Source organism: Arachis stenosperma, chromosome 7 (assembly GCF_014773155.1).
Source record: "Arachis stenosperma cultivar V10309 chromosome 7, arast.V10309.gnm1.PFL2, whole genome shotgun sequence".
NCBI classification, from domain to species: Eukaryota; Viridiplantae; Streptophyta; class Magnoliopsida; order Fabales; family Fabaceae; genus Arachis; species Arachis stenosperma.
Genome location: NC_080383.1, coordinates 13,741,478 through 13,762,266, shown reverse-complemented (window position 1 = coordinate 13,762,266; position 20,789 = coordinate 13,741,478). Strand labels below are relative to the sequence as shown.

The 20,789-nt window shown below is 37.7% G+C and overlaps 1 protein-coding gene, 1 non-coding gene and 1 pseudogene across 2 annotated transcripts in view; 1 reads left to right on the top strand and 2 right to left on the bottom strand.

Annotated features, from left to right (window-relative positions):
* LOC130939430 (NAC domain-containing protein 83-like) overlaps positions 1-19,705 on the bottom strand; it is a 69,736-nt gene extending 50,031 nt beyond the window's left edge. Inside the window, exon 1 of the mRNA XM_057867533.1 lies at positions 19,256-19,705. Coding sequence (XP_057723516.1) covers positions 19,256-19,705 — 450 coding nt within the window. The remainder of the gene's footprint in view (positions 1-19,255) is intronic.
* Positions 4,311-4,418, top strand: LOC130942512 (small nucleolar RNA R71). The gene has a single exon (XR_009071079.1). It is a non-coding gene; the product is annotated as a small nucleolar RNA R71 (small nucleolar RNA).
* Positions 13,183-14,385, bottom strand: LOC130941634 (mediator of RNA polymerase II transcription subunit 4-like; annotated as a pseudogene).
* Positions 19,706-20,789: the final 1,084 nt, after the last annotated feature.

Below are 20,789 nucleotides of genomic sequence, written 5' to 3'. Positions count from 1 at the left end.
TTGGCCGTGGCCCAAAGCACTCTGTCTTCCAGTATTACCACCGGATACATACATGCCACAGACACATAATTGGGTGAACCTTTTCAGATTGTGACTCAGCTTTGCTAAAGTCCCCAATTAGAGGTGTCCAGGGTTCTTAAGCACACTCTTATTTGCCTTGGATCACAACTCTTATTCTTTCTTTTTTCTTTCTTTTTTCTATTTTTTTTTTCTATTTTTTTTTTCGTTTGCTTCTTTCTTTTTTTTTTTTGTATTCACTGCTTTTTCTTGCTTCAAGAATCATTTTTATGATTTTTCAGATCCTCAGTAACATGTCTCCTTTTTCATCATTCTTTCAAGAGCCAACATTCATGAACCACAAATTCAAAAGACATATGCACTGTTCAAGCATACATTCAGAGAACAAAAGTGTTGCCACCACATCAAACTAATTAAACTATTGTAAAATTCAGAATTCATGCAATTCTTTCCTTTTCAATTAAGCACGTTTTTTTTATTTAAGAGAGGTGATGGATTCATAGGACATTCATAACTTTAAGGCATAGACACTAAGACACTAATGATCACAAGACACAGACATGGATAACCATAAGCATAAAAATCGAAAAACAGAAGAATAAAGAACAAGGAAATCAAGGAACGGGTCCACCTTAGTGATGGCGGCTCTTTCTTGCTCTTGAAGATCCTATGGAGTGCTTGAGCTCCTCAATGTCTCTTCCTTGTCTTTGTTGCTCCTCCCTCATGATTCTTTGATCTTCTCTAATTTCATGGAGGAGAATGGAGTGTTCTTGATGCTCCACCCTTAGTTGTCCCATGTTGGAACTCAATTCTCCTAGGGAGGTGTTTACTTGCTCCCAATAGTTTTGTGGAGGAAAGTGCATCTCTTGAGGAATCTCAGGGATCTCATGGTGAGAGGGGTCTCTTGTGTACTCCATCCTTTTCTTGGTGATGGGCTTGTCCTCATCAATGGGGGTATCTCCCTCTATGTCAACTCCAACTGAATAACAGAGGTGACAGATGAGATGAGGGAAGGCTAACCTTGCCAAAGTGGAGGTCTTGTCCGCCACTTTGTAGAGTTCTTGAGCTATAACCTCATGAACTTCCACTTCTTCTCCAATCATGATGCTATGGATCATGATGGCCCGGTCTAGAGTAACTTCGGACCGGTTGCTAGTGGGAATGATTGAGCGTTGTATGAACTCTAACCATCCTCTAGCCACGGGCTTGAGGTCATGCCTTCTCAATTGAACCGGCTTTCCTCTTGAATCTTGCCTCCATTGTGCGCCCTCTTCACATATGGTTGTGAGGACTTGGTCCAACCTTTGATCAAAGTTGACCCTTCTAGTGTAAGGATGTTCATCTCCTTGCATCATAGGCAAGTCGAACGCCACCCTCACACTTTCCGGACTAAAATCCAAGTATTTCCCCCGAACCATAGTGAGATAATTCTTTGGATCCGGGTTCATACTTTGGTCATGGTTCTTGGTGATCCATGCATTGGCATAGAACTCTTGAACCATCAAGATTCCGACTTGTTGAATGGGGTTGGTGAGTACTTCCCAACCTCTTCTTCGGATCTCATGGCGGATCTCCGGATATTCACCCTTTTTGAGTGAAAAGGGGACCTCGGGGATCACCTTCTTCAAGGCCACAACTTCATAAAAGTGGACTTGATGCACCCTTGAGAGGAATCTATCCATCTCCCATGACTCGGAGGTGGAAGCTTTTGCCTTCCCTTTCCTCTTTTTAGAGGTTTCTCCGGCCTTGGATGCCATAAATGGTTATGAAAAAGCAACGCTTTTACCACACCAAACTTAAAATGTTTGCTCGTCCTCGAGCAAAAGAAGAAAGAAGAGAGTAGAAGAAGAAGAAATGAGGAAGAGGGGAAGGTGGTGTGTTCGGCCAAGAAGGGTAAAAGGGTGTTTAGGTGGTGTGAAAATGAAGGGTTGAAGAAGAGAGAGGGGTAATGGTTCGGCCATTGAGGGTGGGCTTGGGAGGGAAAGTGGTTTGAATTTGAAGGGTGAGGTTGGTGGGGTTTTATGAGGGATGGATGTGAGTGGTGAAGAGAAAGATGGGATTTGATAGGTGAAGGGTTTTTGGGGAAGAGGTATTGAGGTGATAGGTGAATGGGGGAAGAAGAGAGAGTGTGATGGTGGGGTCCTGTGGGGTCCACAGATCCTGTGGTGTCAAGGAAAAGTCATCCCTGCACTAAATGTTGCTTAAAATCACGTTTTGAGCTATTTCTGGCGTTAAACGCCGGGCTGGTGCCCATTCCTGGCGTTTAACGCCAGGTTGTTGCCCTTTACTGGCGTTTAACGCCAGTCTGGTGCCCCCTTTCTGGCGTTAAACGCCCAGAATGGTGCCAGACTGGGCGTTAAACGCCCAACAGCTAGCATTACTGGCGTTTGAACGCCAGCTTCCTCTCCTCCAGGGTGTGCTATTTTTCTTCCTGTTTTTCATTCTGTTTTTTTACTTTTTTCATTGTTTTTGTGACTTCTTATGATCATCAACCTAAAAAAAATAAAATAACAAAAGAAAATAGTTAACTATAAAACATTGGGTTGCCTCCCAACAAGCGCTTCTTTAATGTCATTAGCTTGACAGAGGACTCTCATGGAGCCTCAGAACTGCTCAGAACCGTGTTGGAACCTCCCAACACCAAACTTAGAGTTTGAATGTGGGGGTTCAACACCAAACTTAGAGTTTGGTTGTGGCCTCCCAACCCCAAACTTAGAGTTTGACTGTGGGGGCTCTGCTTGGCTCTGTTTTGAGAGAAGCTCTTCATGCTTCCTCTCCATGATGATAGAGGGATGTCCTTGGGCCTTAAACACCAAGGATTCTTTATTCACTTGAATGATCAACTCTCCTCTATCAACATCAATCACAGCCTTTGCTGTGGCTAGGAAGGGTCTGCCAAGGATGATGGATTCATCCATGCACTTCCCAGTCTCTAGGACTATGAAGTCAGTAGGGATGTAATGGTCTTCAATTTTCACCAAAACATTCTCTACAAGTCCATGAGCTTGTTTTCTTGAATTGTCTGCCATCTCTAATGAGATTCTTGCAGCTTGCACCTCAAAGATCCCTAATTTCTCCATTACAGAGAGGGGCATGAGGTTTACACTTGACCCTAAGTCACACAAGGCCTTCTTGAAGGTCATGGTGCCTATGGTACAAGGTATAGAAAACTTCCCAGGATCCTGCCTCTTTTGAGGCAGTTTCTGCCTAGACAAGTCATCCAGTTCTTTGGTGAGCAAAGGTGGTTCATCCTCCCAAGTCTCATTTCCAAATAACTTGTCATTCAGTTTCATGATTGCTCCAAGGTATTTAGCAACTTGCTCTTCAGTGACATACTCATCCTCTTCAGAGGACGAATACTCATCAGAGCTCATGAATGGCAGAAGTAATTCCAATGGAATCTCTATGGTCTCATTTTGAGCCTCAGATTCCCATTGTTCCTCATTGAGGAGCTCAGAGGAGATTGGTACACGCCCACTGAGGTCTTCCTCAGTGGCGTCCTCCTCCTCTCTTTCCTCTCCATGTTCGGCCATGTCTATGGCTTTGCACTCTCCTTTTGGATTTTCTTCTGTATTACTTGGGAGAGTACTAGGAGGGAGTTCAGTAATTTTCTTGCTCAGCTGTCCCACTTGTCCTTCCAAATTTCTGATGGAGGACCTTGTTTCATTCATGAAACTTTGAGTGGTCTTTATTAGATCAGAGACCATTGTTGCTAAGTCAGAAGTATTCTGCTTAGAACTCTCTGTCTGTTGCTGAGAAGATGATGGAAAAGGCTTGCCATTGATAAACCTATTTCTTCCACCATTATTGTTATTGAAACCTTGTTGAGGTCTCTCTTGATTCTTCCATGAGAAATTGGGGTGATTTCTCCATGAAGAATTGTAGGTGTTTCCATAGGGTTCTCCTAGGTAATTCACCTCTTCCATTGAAGGATTCTCAGGATCATAGGCTTCTTCCTCAGATGAAGCTTCCTTAGTACTGTTTGGTGCATTTTGCATTCCAGACAGACTTTGAGAAATCAAATTGACTTGTTGAGTCAATATCTTGTTCTGAGCCAGTATGGCATTCAGAGTGTCAATCTCAAGAACTCCTTTCTTCTGACTAGTCCCATTGTTCACAGGATTCCTTTCAGAAGTGTACATGAATTGGTTATTTGCAACCATTTCAATCAGCTCTTGAGCCTCTGTAGGCGTCTTCTTCAGATGAAGAGATCCTCCAGCAGAGCTATCCAAGGACATCTTAGATAGTTCAGAGAGACCATCATAGAAAATACCTATGATGCTCCATTCAGAAAGCATGTTAGAAGGACATCTTCTGATTAATTGTTTGTATCTTTTCCAAGCTTCATAGAGGGATTCTCCATCCTTCTGTCTGAAGGTTTGGACTTCCACTCTAAGCTTACTCCATCTTTGTGGTGGAAAGAACTTTGCCAAGAAGGCATTGACTAGCTTTTCCCAAGAGTCCAGGCTTTCTTTAGGTTGTGAGTCCAACCATGTCCTAGCTCTGTCTCTTACAGCAAAAGGGAATAGCATCAGTCTATAGACCTCAGGGTCAACCCCATTAGTCTTGACTGTGTCACAGATTTGCAAGAACTCAGCTAAAAACTGATGAGGATCTTCCATTGGAAGTCCATGGAACTTGCAATTCTGTTGCATTAGAGAAACTAATTGAGGCTTTAGCTCAAAGTTGTTTGCTCCAATGGCAGGGATAGAGATGCTTCTCCCCTAAAAATCAGGAGTAGGTGCAGTAAAGTCACCCAGCACCTTCCTTGCATTGTTGGCATTGTTGTTGTTTTCGGCTGCCATGGGTTCTTCTTTGAAGAATTCGGTCAGGTCCTCTAAAGAGAGTTGTGCCTTGGCTTCTCTTAGTTTTCGCTTCAAGGTCCTTTCAGGTTCAGGGTCAGCTTCAACAAGAATGCCTTTGTCTCTGCTCCTGCTCATAAGAAAGAGAAGAGAACAAGAAAATGTGGAATCCTCTATGTCACAGTATAGAGATTCCTTGAAGTGTCAGAGGAAAAGAGAAATAGAAAGAAGAAGGAGAAGAAGAATTCGAACTTTAATTGGATAAGGTTCGAATTGTGCATTTAGAAGGAGTGGTACTCCATAAATAGAAGGATGTGGGAAGGAGGGAAGGAAATTTTCGAAAATTCAATTAAAAGATTTTGAAAACATTTTGGAAATTTGATTGATAATTTTCGAAAATTCAAAGTGAAAAAGAAATCAAGTAATTTTTGAAAAAGATTTTGAAATTAGAAGTTTAAAAAGATTTGATTGAAAACTATTTTGAAAAAGATGTGGTTAAGAAGATATGATTGGTTTTAAAAATATGTGATTGAGAAGATATGATTTGAAAACAATTTTAAAAGATATGTTTTGAAAACAATTTGAAAAGATATGATTTTAAAAATTAATGACTTGCCTAACAAGAAAAGATATGATTCAAACATAAAACCTTCCTCAACAGAAAAGGCAAAAAATGTTCAATCAAATCCTTAATTGTTAGTAAGTATCTTTGAAAAAGGTAAGAAATTGATTTTGAAAACATTTGATTGAGAAGATATGATTTGAAAAAGATTTGATTTTGAAAAACTTTGAAAACTTGAAAAAAAATTGATTTGAAAACAAAATCTTCCCCCTAGCACCATCCTGGCGTTAAACGCCCAGAATGGTATCCATTCTGGCGTTTAACGCCCAAAATGCTACCTCTTTGGGCGTTAAACGCCCAACCAGGTACCCTGGCTGGCGTTTAAACGCCAGTCTGCCTTCTTCACTGGGCATTTTTGAATGCTCAGCTTTTTCTGTGTAATTCCTCTGCAGTATGTTCTGAATCTTCAATTCTTTGTATCATTGACTTGAAAAGACACAAATTAAAAATATTTTTGGATTTTTAATAATCAAAATGCAACAGGAATCAATTAACAATGCATGCAAGACACCAAACTTAGCAGTTTGTGTGCTACTGACACTATATGAGACACATGAACACTCAAGTCAATAGAATTTAAAGATCAAAACAAGAATTATATGCATGGATTCGAAAAATGTAACAAAAACATGCATTTGACACCAAACTTAAGATGAGACACTAGACTCAAGCAAGAAACATCAAATATTTTTTGGTTTTTATGAATTTGCAAATTTTTTGTGTTTTTCGAAAATTAAGTGGGAAAAGGTATCAAAATTCTTAATGAGAATTCCAGGAATCAGTGCAATGCTAGTCTAAGACTTCGGTCCAGGAATTAGACATGGCTTCACAGCCAGCCAAGCTTTCAAGGAAAGCTTCGGTCCAAAACACTAGACATGACCAAAGGTCAGCCAAGCCTTAGCAGATCACTGCTCCAAAAGCAAGGTTGATGAAAATCAACAAGCTCTTGTGGTGATAAGTTGAAATCTCGGTCCAATCAGATTAGACATGGCTTCTCAGCCAGCCAGATTTCAACAAATCATCATGAAACTCTAGAATTCATCTTCAAGAATTTCGAAAAAAAATAAATACCTAATCTAAGCAACAAGATGAACCGTCAGTTGTCCAAACTAGAACAATCCCAGGCATTGTTACCAAAAGCTTGCTCAAAACTTGAACAATCCCCGGCAACGGCGCCAAAAACTTGGTGCTGTTGCCGGATTTTGGCACTGATGTTACCGGACAAAAAGCTTGCTCAAAACTCGAACAATCCCCGGCAACGGCGCCAAAAACTTGGTGCGCGAAATTGTGAACAATACTTTTTCACAACTCTCATAATCCCCGGTAATGGCTCCAAAAACGTGGTAGCTCAATACCATGGCATTACACAACTTCGCACAACTAACCAGCAAGTGCACTGGGTCGTCCAAGTAATACCTTACGTGAGTAAGGGTCGATCCCACGGAGATTGTTAGCATTGAAGCAAGCTATGGTCATCTTGTAAATCTTAGTCAGGCAAACTCAAATGTATATGATGATGATGAATGAAAATAATAGAATATAAAGATAGTGATACTTATGTATATCATTGGTGTAAGAGCTTCAGACAAGTGTATGAAGATGCCTTCCCTTCCGTCTCTCTGCTTTCCTACTGTCTTCATCCAGTCCTTTCTTACTCCTTTCCATGGCAAGCTCGTATAGGGTTTCACTGTTGTCAGCAGCTACCTCCCATCCGCGCAGTGAAAGCTAATGCACGCACTCTGTCACAGTGCTGCCAATCACCGGTTTGGTTCCCTCCCCTACTGGAATAGAATCACTCTTTTGCGTCTGTCACTAACGCCCAGTAGGTTACAGGTTTGAAGCACGTCACAGTCATTCAATCATTGAATCCTACTCAGAATACCACAGACAAGGTTAGACCTTCCGGATTCTCTTGAATGCTGCCATCAAGTCCTGCCTTTACCACGAAGACTCTGATCTCACGGAATGGTTGGCTCGTTTGTCAGGCGAGCACTCGGTTGTCAGGCGATCAACCATGCATCGTGCAATCAGGAATCCAAGAGATATTCACTAAGCCTCGGATGCTTGTAGAACAAGAATGGTTGTCAGTCACCTTGTTCATGGGTGAGAATGGTGATGGGCGTCAATCATCACCTTCATCAGGTTGAAGAACAAGTGATATCTTGGACAAAGAACAAGCGGAATTGAATAGAAGAACAATAGTAATTGCATTAATACTCGAGGTACAGCAGAGCTCCACACCTTAATCTATGGTGTGTAAAAACTCCACCGTTGAAAATACATAAGAACAAGGTCTAGGCATGGCCGAATGGCCAGCCTCCCAAAGAGGGTTCAATCCTCAAAACATGATCAAAAGATCTCCAGATTGAAAAGTCTCTAATACAATAGCAAAAGGTCCTACTTATAGAAAACTAGTAGCCTAAGGTTTACAGAGATGAGTAAATGACATAAAAATCCACTTCCGGGCCCACTTGGTGTGTGCTTGGGCTGAGCAATGAAGAAATTTCGTGTAGAGACTCTCCTTGGAGTTAAACGCCAGCTTTAGTGCCAGTTTGGGCGTTTAACTCCCAATTAGGTGCCAGTTCCGGCGTTTAACGCTGGAATTTCTTGAGGTGACTTTGAACGCCGGTTTGGGCCATCAAATCTTGGGCAAAGTATGGACTATTATATATTGCTAGAAAGCCCAGGATGTCTACTTTCCAACGCCGTTGAGAGCGCGCCAATTGGGCTTCTGTAGCTCCAGAAAATCCACTTCGAGTGCAGGGAGGTCAGAATCCAACAGCATCTGCAGTCCTTTTGAGTCTCTGGATCAGATTTTTGCTCAGATCCCTCAATTTCAGCCAGAAAATACCTGAAATCACAGAAAAACACACAAACTCATAGTAAAGTCCAGAAAAGTGAATTTTAACTAAAAACTAATAAAAATATACTAAAAACTAACTAGATCATACTAAAAATATACTAAAAACAATGCCAAAAAGTATACAAATTATCCGCTCATCACATACCCTGACACCCTCTTTGGGCTAGGGGATATGCCTATCAGGCCATTGGGCCTCATTTCCCTAGACACTACCTTCGCTAAAGGGATGAGATCCAAAACCCTGAGCATCAACTACATTGTTGTTGATGTAGCTTCAACCTACAACGCCTTAATAGGTCGGACAACCCTGAACCGACTAGGGGCTATTGTCTCCACCCTTCACCTCTGCATAAAATTTCCAACGCAGGAAGGGATTGCTACTGTAAAAGGGGATAAAAAATTAGCAAGAAAATGCTACAATAAAAGCTTAAATATGCGTGGTAAAGGTAAAGAAGTCAATTCAATTGAACCCGGTGGAATTCGTGGCAGAGATGACCTAAGACCACAACCTGAAAGAAAGACGGAAGAAGTGCAGATCGGGAATGAGGTCGGAAAAACCACTAACAGAACAGCAAACCTAGGGACAGATTTGAAGGAAGATCTCATTAAGCTCCTATGCGAAAATTCTGACCTCTTCGCATGGAAAGCGTCTGATATGCCTGGAATTGATCCCGAACTCATAGCCCATAAGCTCGTTGTGTACCCCAGATCACAACCTGTCAAGCAAAAAAGGCATAAACTCGAGCCTAAACAAGCTCAAGTGGTTGAAGAATAAGTTCAAACATTGCTAGAAGCCGGGTTCATAAGGGAAGTAAAATACCCATCATGGTTAATGTTGTGCTGGTAAAAAAGCAAAATGGGAAGTGGAGAATGTGCATCGGCTACACTGACCTCAATAAAACTTGCCCAAAGGATCCATACTCTCTACCCAATATTGATGCTTTAGTAGATTCATCTTCAGGGTACCAATACTTATCTTTTATGGATGCATACTCGGGATATAATCAAATCCCAATGTTCAAGTCGAATAAGGAGAAGACATTGTTTATCACTCCAAGAGCGAATAACTGCTACGTGGTTATGCCATTTGGTTTAAAAAATGCAGGAGCTACATATCAGAGATTGATGAACAAAATATTTGCACCTCACCTTAGAAAATTAATGGATGTATATGTAGATAACATGCTGGTGAAAACCAAGGAAGATGCAAATCTTCTATCCGATCTCTCACAAGTATTTAATATGATAATAGAAGATGCAAATCTTCTATCCGACAAGTGCAGAGCTATCTTAGATATGAGGAGTCCAACCTGCTTAAAAGAAGTCCAACAGTTGAATGACCGACTTACAGCGCTATCCAGATTTTTGGCAGGGTCAGCTTTAAGATCCTTGCCCCTTTTTTCACTACTAAAAAAAGAATGCTAATTCAAATGGACTCCAGAATGTGAAGAAGCTTTTCAAGAGTTCAAAAACTGTTTAAGTCAACCGCCCATTCTTACTCGGCCGAAGATAGGGGAGGAACTTGTCTTATACTTAGCTGTTACTGACAAAGCGGTAGCTTCAGCGCTGATATGGGAGGATGAAGATGGACAACACCCCATCTACTTTGCCAGCAAAGCCTTACAAGGACCAGAATTAAGGTACCAAAAGATTGAAAAGTTTGCATATGCTTTAATTCTGGTTTCTAGAAGACTCCGACCTTACTTTCACGCACACACCATAAAAGTCTGAACTAACCAACCTATGAAGCAAATACTCCAGAAAATAGACATAGCAGGCTGGATGGTATAATGGGCCATAAAGTTGTCCGAGTTTGACATGAAGTATGAAACTCGAATAACCATTAAGACCCAATATCTCACCAACTTTCTAGAAGAATACACTGAAGACAAGGATGGAGTCCCAAAAACTTGGAGCTTATATGTAGACGGGTCCTCCAATAACGTCGAAAGTGGCACATGCATCATCTTAGTCAACGAAAAAGGGACTCAAATAGAGCTCTCCTTAAAATTTGAATTTTTCGCTTCTAACAACCAGGTCGAGTACGAAGGTATGATTGCAGGCTTAAAACTTGCTAAAGAAGTTGGAGCAACAAAGGTCGTAGTCTTTAGTGATTCTCATCTAGTAACTTCTCAAATCAATGGTGAATATCAAGCGATGGACCCCAATATGAAAAGGTAGTTAGAAAAAATAGTTGAACAACTCGGACAATTTCATGACACTTAGTTCCGACATATAACTAGAGAGCTTAATAGTCGAGCTGACGCCTTTTCCAAACTGACAAGTACAAAGCCAGGGAGAAATAATAGAAGTTTGATTCAAGAGACTCTCCAAGAGCCATCAGTCAGCAAATCGGACAATAAGTCAGACATATTACCCATCTCCGATATGAACCTCGGATGGATGACTACCCTCATCAAATATATGAAATTCGACATCCTCCTCGAGGAATAAAATGAGGCGAAAAGAATTCAAAGGGAAGCACAAAACTATACTTTGCTACACAATGTCCTCTATAGAAGAGGGATATAAACACCCTTGCTAAAGTGTGTTCCAACTTGTAGAACTGAAGAATTCTTGGAAGAGATACACAATGGCATATACGGGAATCATCTCGGAGCCCGATCACTAGCTAGGAAAGTAATCTGAGTCGGGTTCTTTTGGCCGATCTTACAAAAAGATGCAACCAACTTTGTCAAAAAAATGCCCACCGTGTCAGATGAACGCTAACTTCCACATCGCTACCCCCGAAGAACTCATCAGTGTAACCTCCCCATGGCCTTTTGCAAAATGGGGGCTGGACATACTTAGGCTTTTCTCCCAAGCCCCATGACAAATCAAGTACCTCGTCGTGGGAGTGGATTACTTCACCAAGTGGATTGAAGCTGAACCACTAGCTACTATCAAAGCCTAAAAAAATCAAAAATTCTTGTATAGGAATATTATTACTCGATTTGGGGTACCACATTCCATCACCACAGAAATTGGTATTCAGTTTACCGACTCAACTTTCAGGAGCTTAGTGGCGAGTATGAAGATCAAACATCAGTTCACGTCGGTGGAGCATTCCCAAGCTAATGGGTAAGCAGATGCAACTAATAAAGTCATATTAGCCAGATTAAAAAAAAGACTACAAGACGCAAAGGGAGCATGGGTAGATGAACTTCCACAAGTCCTGTGGGCTTATCGAACAACTCCTCATTTGACAAGTGGGTAAACTCCATTCCGACTTGCATACAGGATAGAAGTTATAATCTCCATTGAAGTCAATGAACAAAGCCCAAGGATGAGATTTTATGATAAGGTAGGAAACATACAAGCTCAGAAAGAGGAGCTCGAGCTCCTCCCAGAAATTCGAGAACAGGAGCGGATAAGGGAAGCTGCGCTAAAACAAAGAATGTCGGCAAGATATAATAAGAAGGTCATTAGAAAAAGCTTCACTACAAACGACTTAGTCCTGATAAGGAATGACATCGGGACAAATAAGTCGGGAGACGGGAAGCTCGCTGCCAATTGGAAAGGACCTTTCAAGATAGTTGAAGTCTTCGAAAAAGGCTACTACAAGGTGTCCGACCTGCAAGAGACCAGGCTTCCTAGGACATGGCACACATGCAACATGAAGAGATATTATAGCTAGAGGTGCACCTCACTCCCTGGTGTACTGTTTTTCTCGACTTCATGGTTTTTTTTCGAAAAGGATTTTCTTAAAGGGGTTTTAACGAGGCATCAATGCGAGTGCTAGGGGGAAGAAAATTTACCACCCTTAGTAGCAAAAGAATTTTGTAAATTATTCTTCATTAATAAAGTATTCTTAAATTCCATTGTTTATTCTACGACATGTGCCGACTTAAGCTCGAAAAAATACGAAAATCAGTTGTCCGACCTAAATGGTCGGCAAGATAAAGCGACGAGGCACAAGTCGGCCTAAAGAGGTTATACACATCGATCATAAAAGACCGTGTTTCACGACGTATAAGTTGGACAATGTCCGGGCCCCAGAATGGAAAAAAGTTCCAAAATAAAAGTTCTAAAAAGCCGACTTCCAAAAAAAAGACAGTCATTTGAGTATAGCAATGAAAAAATCCTATACTTAAAAACAAATTCTGAGTTAAAACTCTCAAAAGGTAACCACTCTCAGTAAGCTTTTCATAAAGCTTTGCAACAGTTAAGATAACAACTTAAACAGAAATATCTATAAAAATGTATTCAAAAAGTTGTTAAATCTTTAGAAAAGGATTAGCATCCACAAAAGTACGCAAAAAAAGTGTTTATAAAAAAACCCACAAGTTGGGCCTTGAAAAAGCAACTAACAAGGACTAGTAAGAGGATTCTGATCATTAGGGGTCACATCAGTGGGGATCTCAAGTTGCGGAGAGGAAGAAAAAAAGAAAGTGACTTCGAAGACCAAAAAGGAATGAAATGGGAATAACACTTTCAAATGCTAGAAATGTTTAAACAGAAGATGGGGCTGCTGTAGCAATTGCCACCTCTTCAAAATAGGTGCTGGTTAAATTAATGCTTGTTCTGCAACGGTGGCAAATAGTGAAACCATGACAAACATGCGAACTAGTTGGGGATGGTCTTACTCCTGATTGCAGAGGAAGGGTAGAAATGGAAGCCGGGAAGGGAGTTGGAGGAAATATGGCAAAACTTTGAAGCCTAGTTGGCTAAAATGTTATTCTATATTATGTCAATATTATAAAGACACATTTTAAAGAACAACACAAGACTAAAATATACTGGGGTGCAAGTTTTAGGTCTTATTTTGGTAAAGACTATAATTCAAGGACAAATATATGGTGTTAACCCTACAAATACATAACAAAAGTTTTTACCTGTACAATAGTCAGTTTGAGCTAATGAGCTTCATCATTTTCTCAATCTTCATCATCGGAGCTGGCTTCATCACTGCTGTAATCGCTACTATCACTACTATCAAGATCCAAATTAACATGCTGCACTTGAATGACTTCAGGTTGCTTAGGCTGAGGGATGTGATGGGGTACTTGTTGCTGCTCAAACCTTGGTGCAGGAAGTGAGTCCATGGGTGGCAATGGCATAGGATCCCCAGGTTTCCACCCAGGTGGGGGAAGTGGAAGATCAATAGGCAATTGCACAGGCATTCCAGGCTTCCAACCAGGCAGAACTGTAAAATTTGGTGGAAGCAACCCTTGAATTGCAGACAAATTGGTATCCACTTGCTGTGGAGGTGGAGGCTCAATAATAGCCTCAATTGTTTTCTCTTTCGTTTCAACAACTTTAGGCAATCCAACATCAAGGTCAGCAAAGTTATATAACTGTGAAGCTCTCATTTGCTCCTCTTGTGGCGCAGGTGGCAGTGCACCACGCAAAGGAGCTTGCCCAGCTCCAAATTCTGGTGGCGCAAAGGTTGTATAACTTATCCGGTGAGCATATGATAATATATCTGATAGCTTCAGCTGGGATGAGACAGTTGAGGATGTCAAAGAATCATCTTCACTGTCATCTCCTGATTTCAACCTCTTGGTGCTGCGGCGATAATCAGAGCAATCATCAACAAGAATGTCGAGACACCGCTCAGCATCTTTGAGTTTGTTGGCAAATGCAAGAAGTGCTGAATCTTTTGAGCGAATTTCCCGATCAATCTTCTGCTTAGCATCTTACAGATCAAGAATCTCTTGGAGTTCAGCGACAGCTTCAAAGATCTGAGTTTGAAGAATAGTGAATTGTGAAATAACTTCTTTGGTTGTGGAAGGAGAAGAATCATGTGGGGTAGATGAATGAGCTTGGCCTTGGGTAGAAAGGAAGGTGGGGATGGATCCTCGGAATGCAGTGACCCAAAGCGACCTGTTGGGTGAAACTTCAAAGAGCTTAGAAGTTAAGGAAGCCATTTGTTGAAGAAGTGCTTGTGCTCGAGGGAGAGGTGGGAGAAGAGAGAGCAGAGCTGCAGAAGGGCCAGCTGCGTGGCGGTCTAGGTGGGGCTGGTGATGATGGCTCTGTGAGGGAAGGAGCTTTGGCGGAGTAGGATTCGGAATGGAGGGTGAATTCGGGTTTGTGAGGCCTAGCCTAGCAGGGGATTGCACAATTTGGTGCTGAAGCATTTTGTACAAATGACTCCAATCCTTTTCTCTTTCACTCTTCTACCTGTCGCAAATTAGAAAATGATGTATCAGATCTGAATGATTTCTGAGTAAAGACCAAAGCTGCTTTATTTCCAGCAATGTCATCTGCTTGAGAGAATATTAAAATAGCATTATTAATACATTAAAGAAACAAAGGAAAAGGTTCTTAGTGTTCTCTCAATAGGAGAGCACGCCAGAACTTCAGGTTCTTCTACCTTAACTCCCTCATGGCTTCATAGCCATCTGAAACTACATCCACAAAAATCACTTACATAAACAGTTTAAAACCTGGATTCAACACAAGTAACCACAACCTTCCAAACACGGATAAGTCAGAGCACACACACACACGTAACCACAATGCAAGGAATCATGACAATCATCACACATCTCTTTAACCATACAAAAGCAACCTAACCACCATATTACCCACCACTTCCTAAACACAAACCACCTTAACCAAGCCCACCACCAGATTCATCAAACGCAATAATCTACTCAGACAGTGTCACTACTCACAAGAAATAGAAAAGATTGCAACGATTACACAGAACAGATTGCACATTCAACAGCAAAAGAAAATATAACCCTAATGTAAATACAATCAAGAGAAACAAAAAGGAAAAAACCAAAGAAAGATAAAAAAAATCATAATAACCCTAACATACCCCGAACATATTGCACAAATTTGAAATCCTTAAAAAATTATAAGAACAGATTACACAAATATAAATCATAAGAACAGATTTGGAATGATAAAAAATCATAAGAACAAATAAAAAAAACATAATAACCCAATATACACAGAACATATTGCACAACTTTGGAATCCTTAAAAAATCATAGGAACAGAGTACACAAATAAAATCATAACATACAAAATTCATCAAAGGAAGATTTTAAAAAAAAAACTCACCTGGATCACGAGGAAGAAGCGGTGATTGCGGCGGAGGGAAGGAGTGAGCAGCAGGTCAGCAGCAAGTAACTCAGCCACCGATGAGGGAAGGAGTATGCGGAGGCTGTCAGTGGTGGCGACAGGGACTAATCTAATAAAATAGATAGATAGATGAACAAAACAATTTAAAATCCATATCCTTAACAGATCAAGTCATCAATATTCAATAATCAAATAATCAAGATAATGAGAGAGGCAAAAAAAAAAAAACAGAAGAGAGCAAGCAGATCGGTGCAGAGATCTGACCGGCGGCGAGAGAGAAGCACAGCCGCAGTGTGAAGGAAGTGGCTGTTGTACGGTGTTTGAGAGAGCTGTGGGGGAAGATCACGGATTTCGTGTAGTTGTTAGGGTATTTTGGGATTTTCAAACTAATTTACTAATTTGAATTCTTTCAAGGTTCTGACCGAACCGACATCCAACCGTTTTAATTATTAGTTTACTAATTTATTAGTTTGATCGATTTAATTGTGGTTCAATTAAAAAATTTATTTTATAATAAAATAATAAATAAAATATAAATAAATATATTAAAATATAATTATAATTTATTTATATATATATATATATATATATATATATATATATCAACAAAATATTATTAATAGTTAAATTTATTATTTGTATTCTTTTAAGAACTATATAACCTAGTTTATTGAACAAACAAGAAAAACTCAATCCAAAACATATACATAAAATAACTAAAGGATTGAATAATGTTAATACAAACTCAAATTCTTGCACTCAAAAACCTCTTCAAACCCACACATTCAACACATTATTAAAAAAAAAACACATACCATGCATTAAATTAAACAAACATTTCAATTTGTCTTGGTATAAGTTCACTCAATCCTAAAAATACATAAGTCAAACACTTCAACATAAAAAAATAAGCATGCAACATATTTTAAACTTAATATAATTTCTAATATACATTATAAAATTATCATTCACATAAAAGATTTTGAAATTTATGACTATCACAGATAAAATAAAAAGAATTACTAACCTTAATTTATGATGATAATAATATTACGAAGAATTTATTTTGTCTATTTTTTGCCTTCTTAATTAAGTTATTGATAGTAAATGAAGAAGAAAAATTTCATAGATAAGAAGAGAGGACTGAATTCTAATTTCTTTTTCATAAAAACAAACTTCAATTTTTATTTTTTTTTTAGTATATACCCATTTTGATTCTCAGAGAATTTTAAACAAGACATTTTAGTCCCTAACTAAAATTAATTACTCGATTGGTTCCTAACAATTAATTCCGTCAGTCACTTAGGTCCTTGGCTCCGTTAACTTTAACGGAAGACAAAATGGTCCCTGAAAATTCTAATATGGGACAAAATGATCCTTGACAACTCTAACAAGGGACAAAATGATCCCTGACCCCTTTATTCGAAAATGACAATGTTCTTCCCCGATTTTTATCATATCTTGCATAACCCTAACATTCATACTCTCCTTCTTCACCTTCAGAGTCTTCTTTTTCATCTTTTTCTTCCTTCTCTTTAGTTCCAATATTAAGCCATAGTGTAATTGTCACACGTGTCGCACCTACCTCAACATGTCATGGACCACACAATTCCTAAATCTTTGTGACTGGTACATCCACTTCCTCTGCACTTCACCCACCAAAAGCATCCACTTCCACGTCTTTGATAACATCACCTCCAACCTTGATAACGTCCACGACATCCTCAAGACCAAGTTCTATAACTACTCCAAGGACACACCTTTCTCCACTCTCTGACAAGCAATATAGATTGTTGGACATCAGGACATCATGAGAAGATTCTCCTTCGACACCATATGCAAATTCTCATTTGAAATAGACACTGAGTGCTTCATTTCTTCTTTTTCGGAGTCCAAGTTAGCAGACAACTTCGATCTCGCATCCAAGCTATTACAACGAGCAATGTCATCGTTGCCGCTTATATGAAAACTGCAGCGATTACTGAACATTAGTTCGGAGAAGAAGCTGAAGAAAGCGATCGAAGTGGTGGACAATGTAGTCATGGAGATGTTAGGGTAGAGGAGGAGGCAGATAGCAACAACAACGATGAGTCTTAACAAATCAGACTTGCTGTCTAGATTCATGAGATCCATCAAAGACGACAACTAGTTGAGAGACATAGGCATTGATTTCCTAAGTATAAATTGGTTGAGAATAAGTTGAGGATTTTTTTCTTGTAAACATTAAATTTATAGAGTGTGCATTGTGTAATTTGAAGTTACAGTGTTAGACTGTTAGTGTTATGCGAAATATGATGGAAATTGGAAGAGAACAATGTCATTTCCGAACAGAGGATATCAGGGACCATTTTGTCCCCTGTTAGAGTTGTCAGGGACTATTTTGTCCTCCGTTAGAATTAACGGGGTAAAAAACCTAAGTGACTGACGGAGTTAATTGTTAGAGACCAAGCAAGTAATTAATTTTAGTTGGGGACTAAAGTGTCCAGTCTGAAATTCTTTGAAGACCAAAATGGGTATATACTCTTTTGTTTTTACAAGAAACGAGGCTAAAGTCCAAGAAACTATATAGAAACAACTCTACAAAAAAGAAATACCAATGGCATCTATCATAAAATAAAAAAATAACAAGAGGTAAATTAAAGAAAAAATGGCATCCTAACTGTATATTATAACCTTGTGCCGCCGATCAATCAGCACAAGCATATGCTTTCCTAAATTTATGATAATTTTTTCAATTGGTAAATCGGTGACATATGAAATGAATCGTAACATCAATAAATTTAGCAAAATGAAAATTAGTATTATTCTCCAGACTTGGGCAGCAACATTTGAATCCACATCAATACTTAGGTTAAGAATACTAAGATTGATAGCCAAATCTAATCTAAGAAGAATTTTCCATAATTCAATTTGAGTAATAGAAACAAGTATCCAAATTAGTACCGAAATATGCCAAAAACTTATCAGCATGATCCTTTATGATATCATGATCCTTTATGATATCATTGCAAGTCGCAATTCCTTCTTTTATTACTGAACCATTAGTATTTAATTTGAAAAATGGCCAGACAGGAGCACCCATATGATTTATTTCTAAAAAAAGGAACAAACTCTACTCTTAGTTTAAAAAAGTTTGAATTATACAAAATGATAGTCTTTAGCTAAATGGAGAGCTGTCCAACAAATAGAATATTCTTGCATAGAGTGGTCAACCTCAAAGATAAACTTGTTCCGCGAAACCAAAAGATATTGATTGTGCAAACAAAGATAAGGAGCCAAAAGACACTTTAGTGATGAAATTGAGCCGATAAATTTTTCAGGAACCATGAATAAAGAGATTTACTAAAAAATGTATCCATACTCAATGAATTATCTATACCTTTTTAGATCTTGTGTATGACTTTACAATCACATAAAACACAAATTTAAGATAAAGACCACAAATGCAACAAAAATCATCCATTGTCATTACTTTAGTATCATATAATCAAACATCAAACATTTAAAATTTAAATAAAATTTAAGCGATTAAATTGAAATAATGTAAAATATATAAGGGGAATAATGTTATTATTTCTATTTTGATTATGTTATTTTATACCTCACTGTTTATACTTTATATTATGTGTTTGTATAAATTTATGAATAAAAATACTATCAAAATAAAAATTATAATATCTATTTCTTAAAATAATTTGAATAATAAATTACATTATAAAAAATTTTATATAATTATTTAATTATATTTTTGTATTTAAATATTTTTTAATAATAAAAATGAACCATCGTTCTGTTTTGTCATTGCTACAGTTCTCATATTCTTGTTTTAATTCAATTATAGTTTTTGCTTTGTCTTGGATTCCTAGGGCTGTTACACTGGTTAAAGAATATACACAAAATTATGATACTTACATTGGAAGGATTTGGTAACAAAGAAGAATCAATGCTATATTGATGTAAGATCCATCCACCATCATGGCTAGTACCACTCTTCTCAAAGCGATATCGTTTCCTCATTCCAATGCGCTGGTTAGTTTTATTGGCCATAATCTCTTTTCCGATGTCTTCACCTTCCCAAGAACCCAACCCGATGGTGCGAACCATCCTCAAGCTGTTAGTCGAGAACTTCCTCTTCAGAGTAGTGAAGAAATAGAGGTCCTTCCCGTCATAAGAATTTTCAACGTTTTCTTCCCAAATTTCCCATGGATTCTTCTCTGTACCAAACAATTCACCTTCAAGAATGGTTCCATAGTTTGGTAGAGGCCTCCCATTGATTTTGTTACGGAGAAAATCTTGAATGAGTTCTTCATCTGTAGGTTCGAACTTCTTGCTTGCACTTGAAGGCAAATTTGTTGAAGTCATATTCAAGATTAAAAAAGAAAGAAACAAATAATTAAAGAATTAAGAAGATTATTGAGGTAAGTGGTTTAATAATGCGGTAGTAGAGTTTATATATTGGACTGATTGAAAAAATAAAAAGATTGAAATATGACAATTTATGTTTGTTTTGATTTTGCCTGAATTTGTTTCGGTTCAAAATAATTATGTGATCTTTTTATTTTAATTTTTCAAAAAAAAAATTTAAGATAAAAATTACTCTTTTTAGTTGACATCAATTATAATTAAATGTGTCAATTTTTAAAATTATATCATCAAAAAAATAATTAAATCATATTTTAAATTTAATAGTATATCTTTTAATTGAACTTAAAAAGATATTATATGTTATCTTATATTAATAAAATATCTTTCTAATTAACTATGAAAAGATATGAAGATAGAAATTCATAAGGGAAAAGATATAATCACCTGGTTAAAAAAATTATATTTTAAAAAAATTAATAGACAAAAATTATTTTATATTTAGATAAATTTTTTTAAAAAAATTTCAAATATTAAAAGCATATTTTAATTCTATTTTCTAAATAACATATAATTTTTTTATAAAAAAATTATTTATTTTTTTATAAAAATAATTTTTTTACTCAAATAAATCACTAAAACTAACCCTTATGCTTAATTTGATAAAATTTTTACATTTTAAAAGTAGCTTATAAATATTACTTTATAAAATTATCTTTTATGTTTGATAATTTAAATTAAAAATGACTTTCAATAAGCACAAATAACAATAAGTGGTAGTGTGTTTGGTAAAATACTTAGGATTTAAAAATATTATAATAGATATTAGTAAGAATTAATTTTGGATATTAATTAATATATGAGATTATATTAGACTTTTTAATTTTGATAAGTACAAATTATTTTTGAAAATTTCAACTTTAGATACTTTAAAAGATACTCATATATTTTAGGACAATTTACGTTGATAAACCAAAACTACTCAAAAATTACCTGAATCCCTTAAACTCAAAATCATTACCTACTTATCTCCATTTACATTTCTATATAAATTCAATTTATTGAATTTGAATTATGTAAAGAC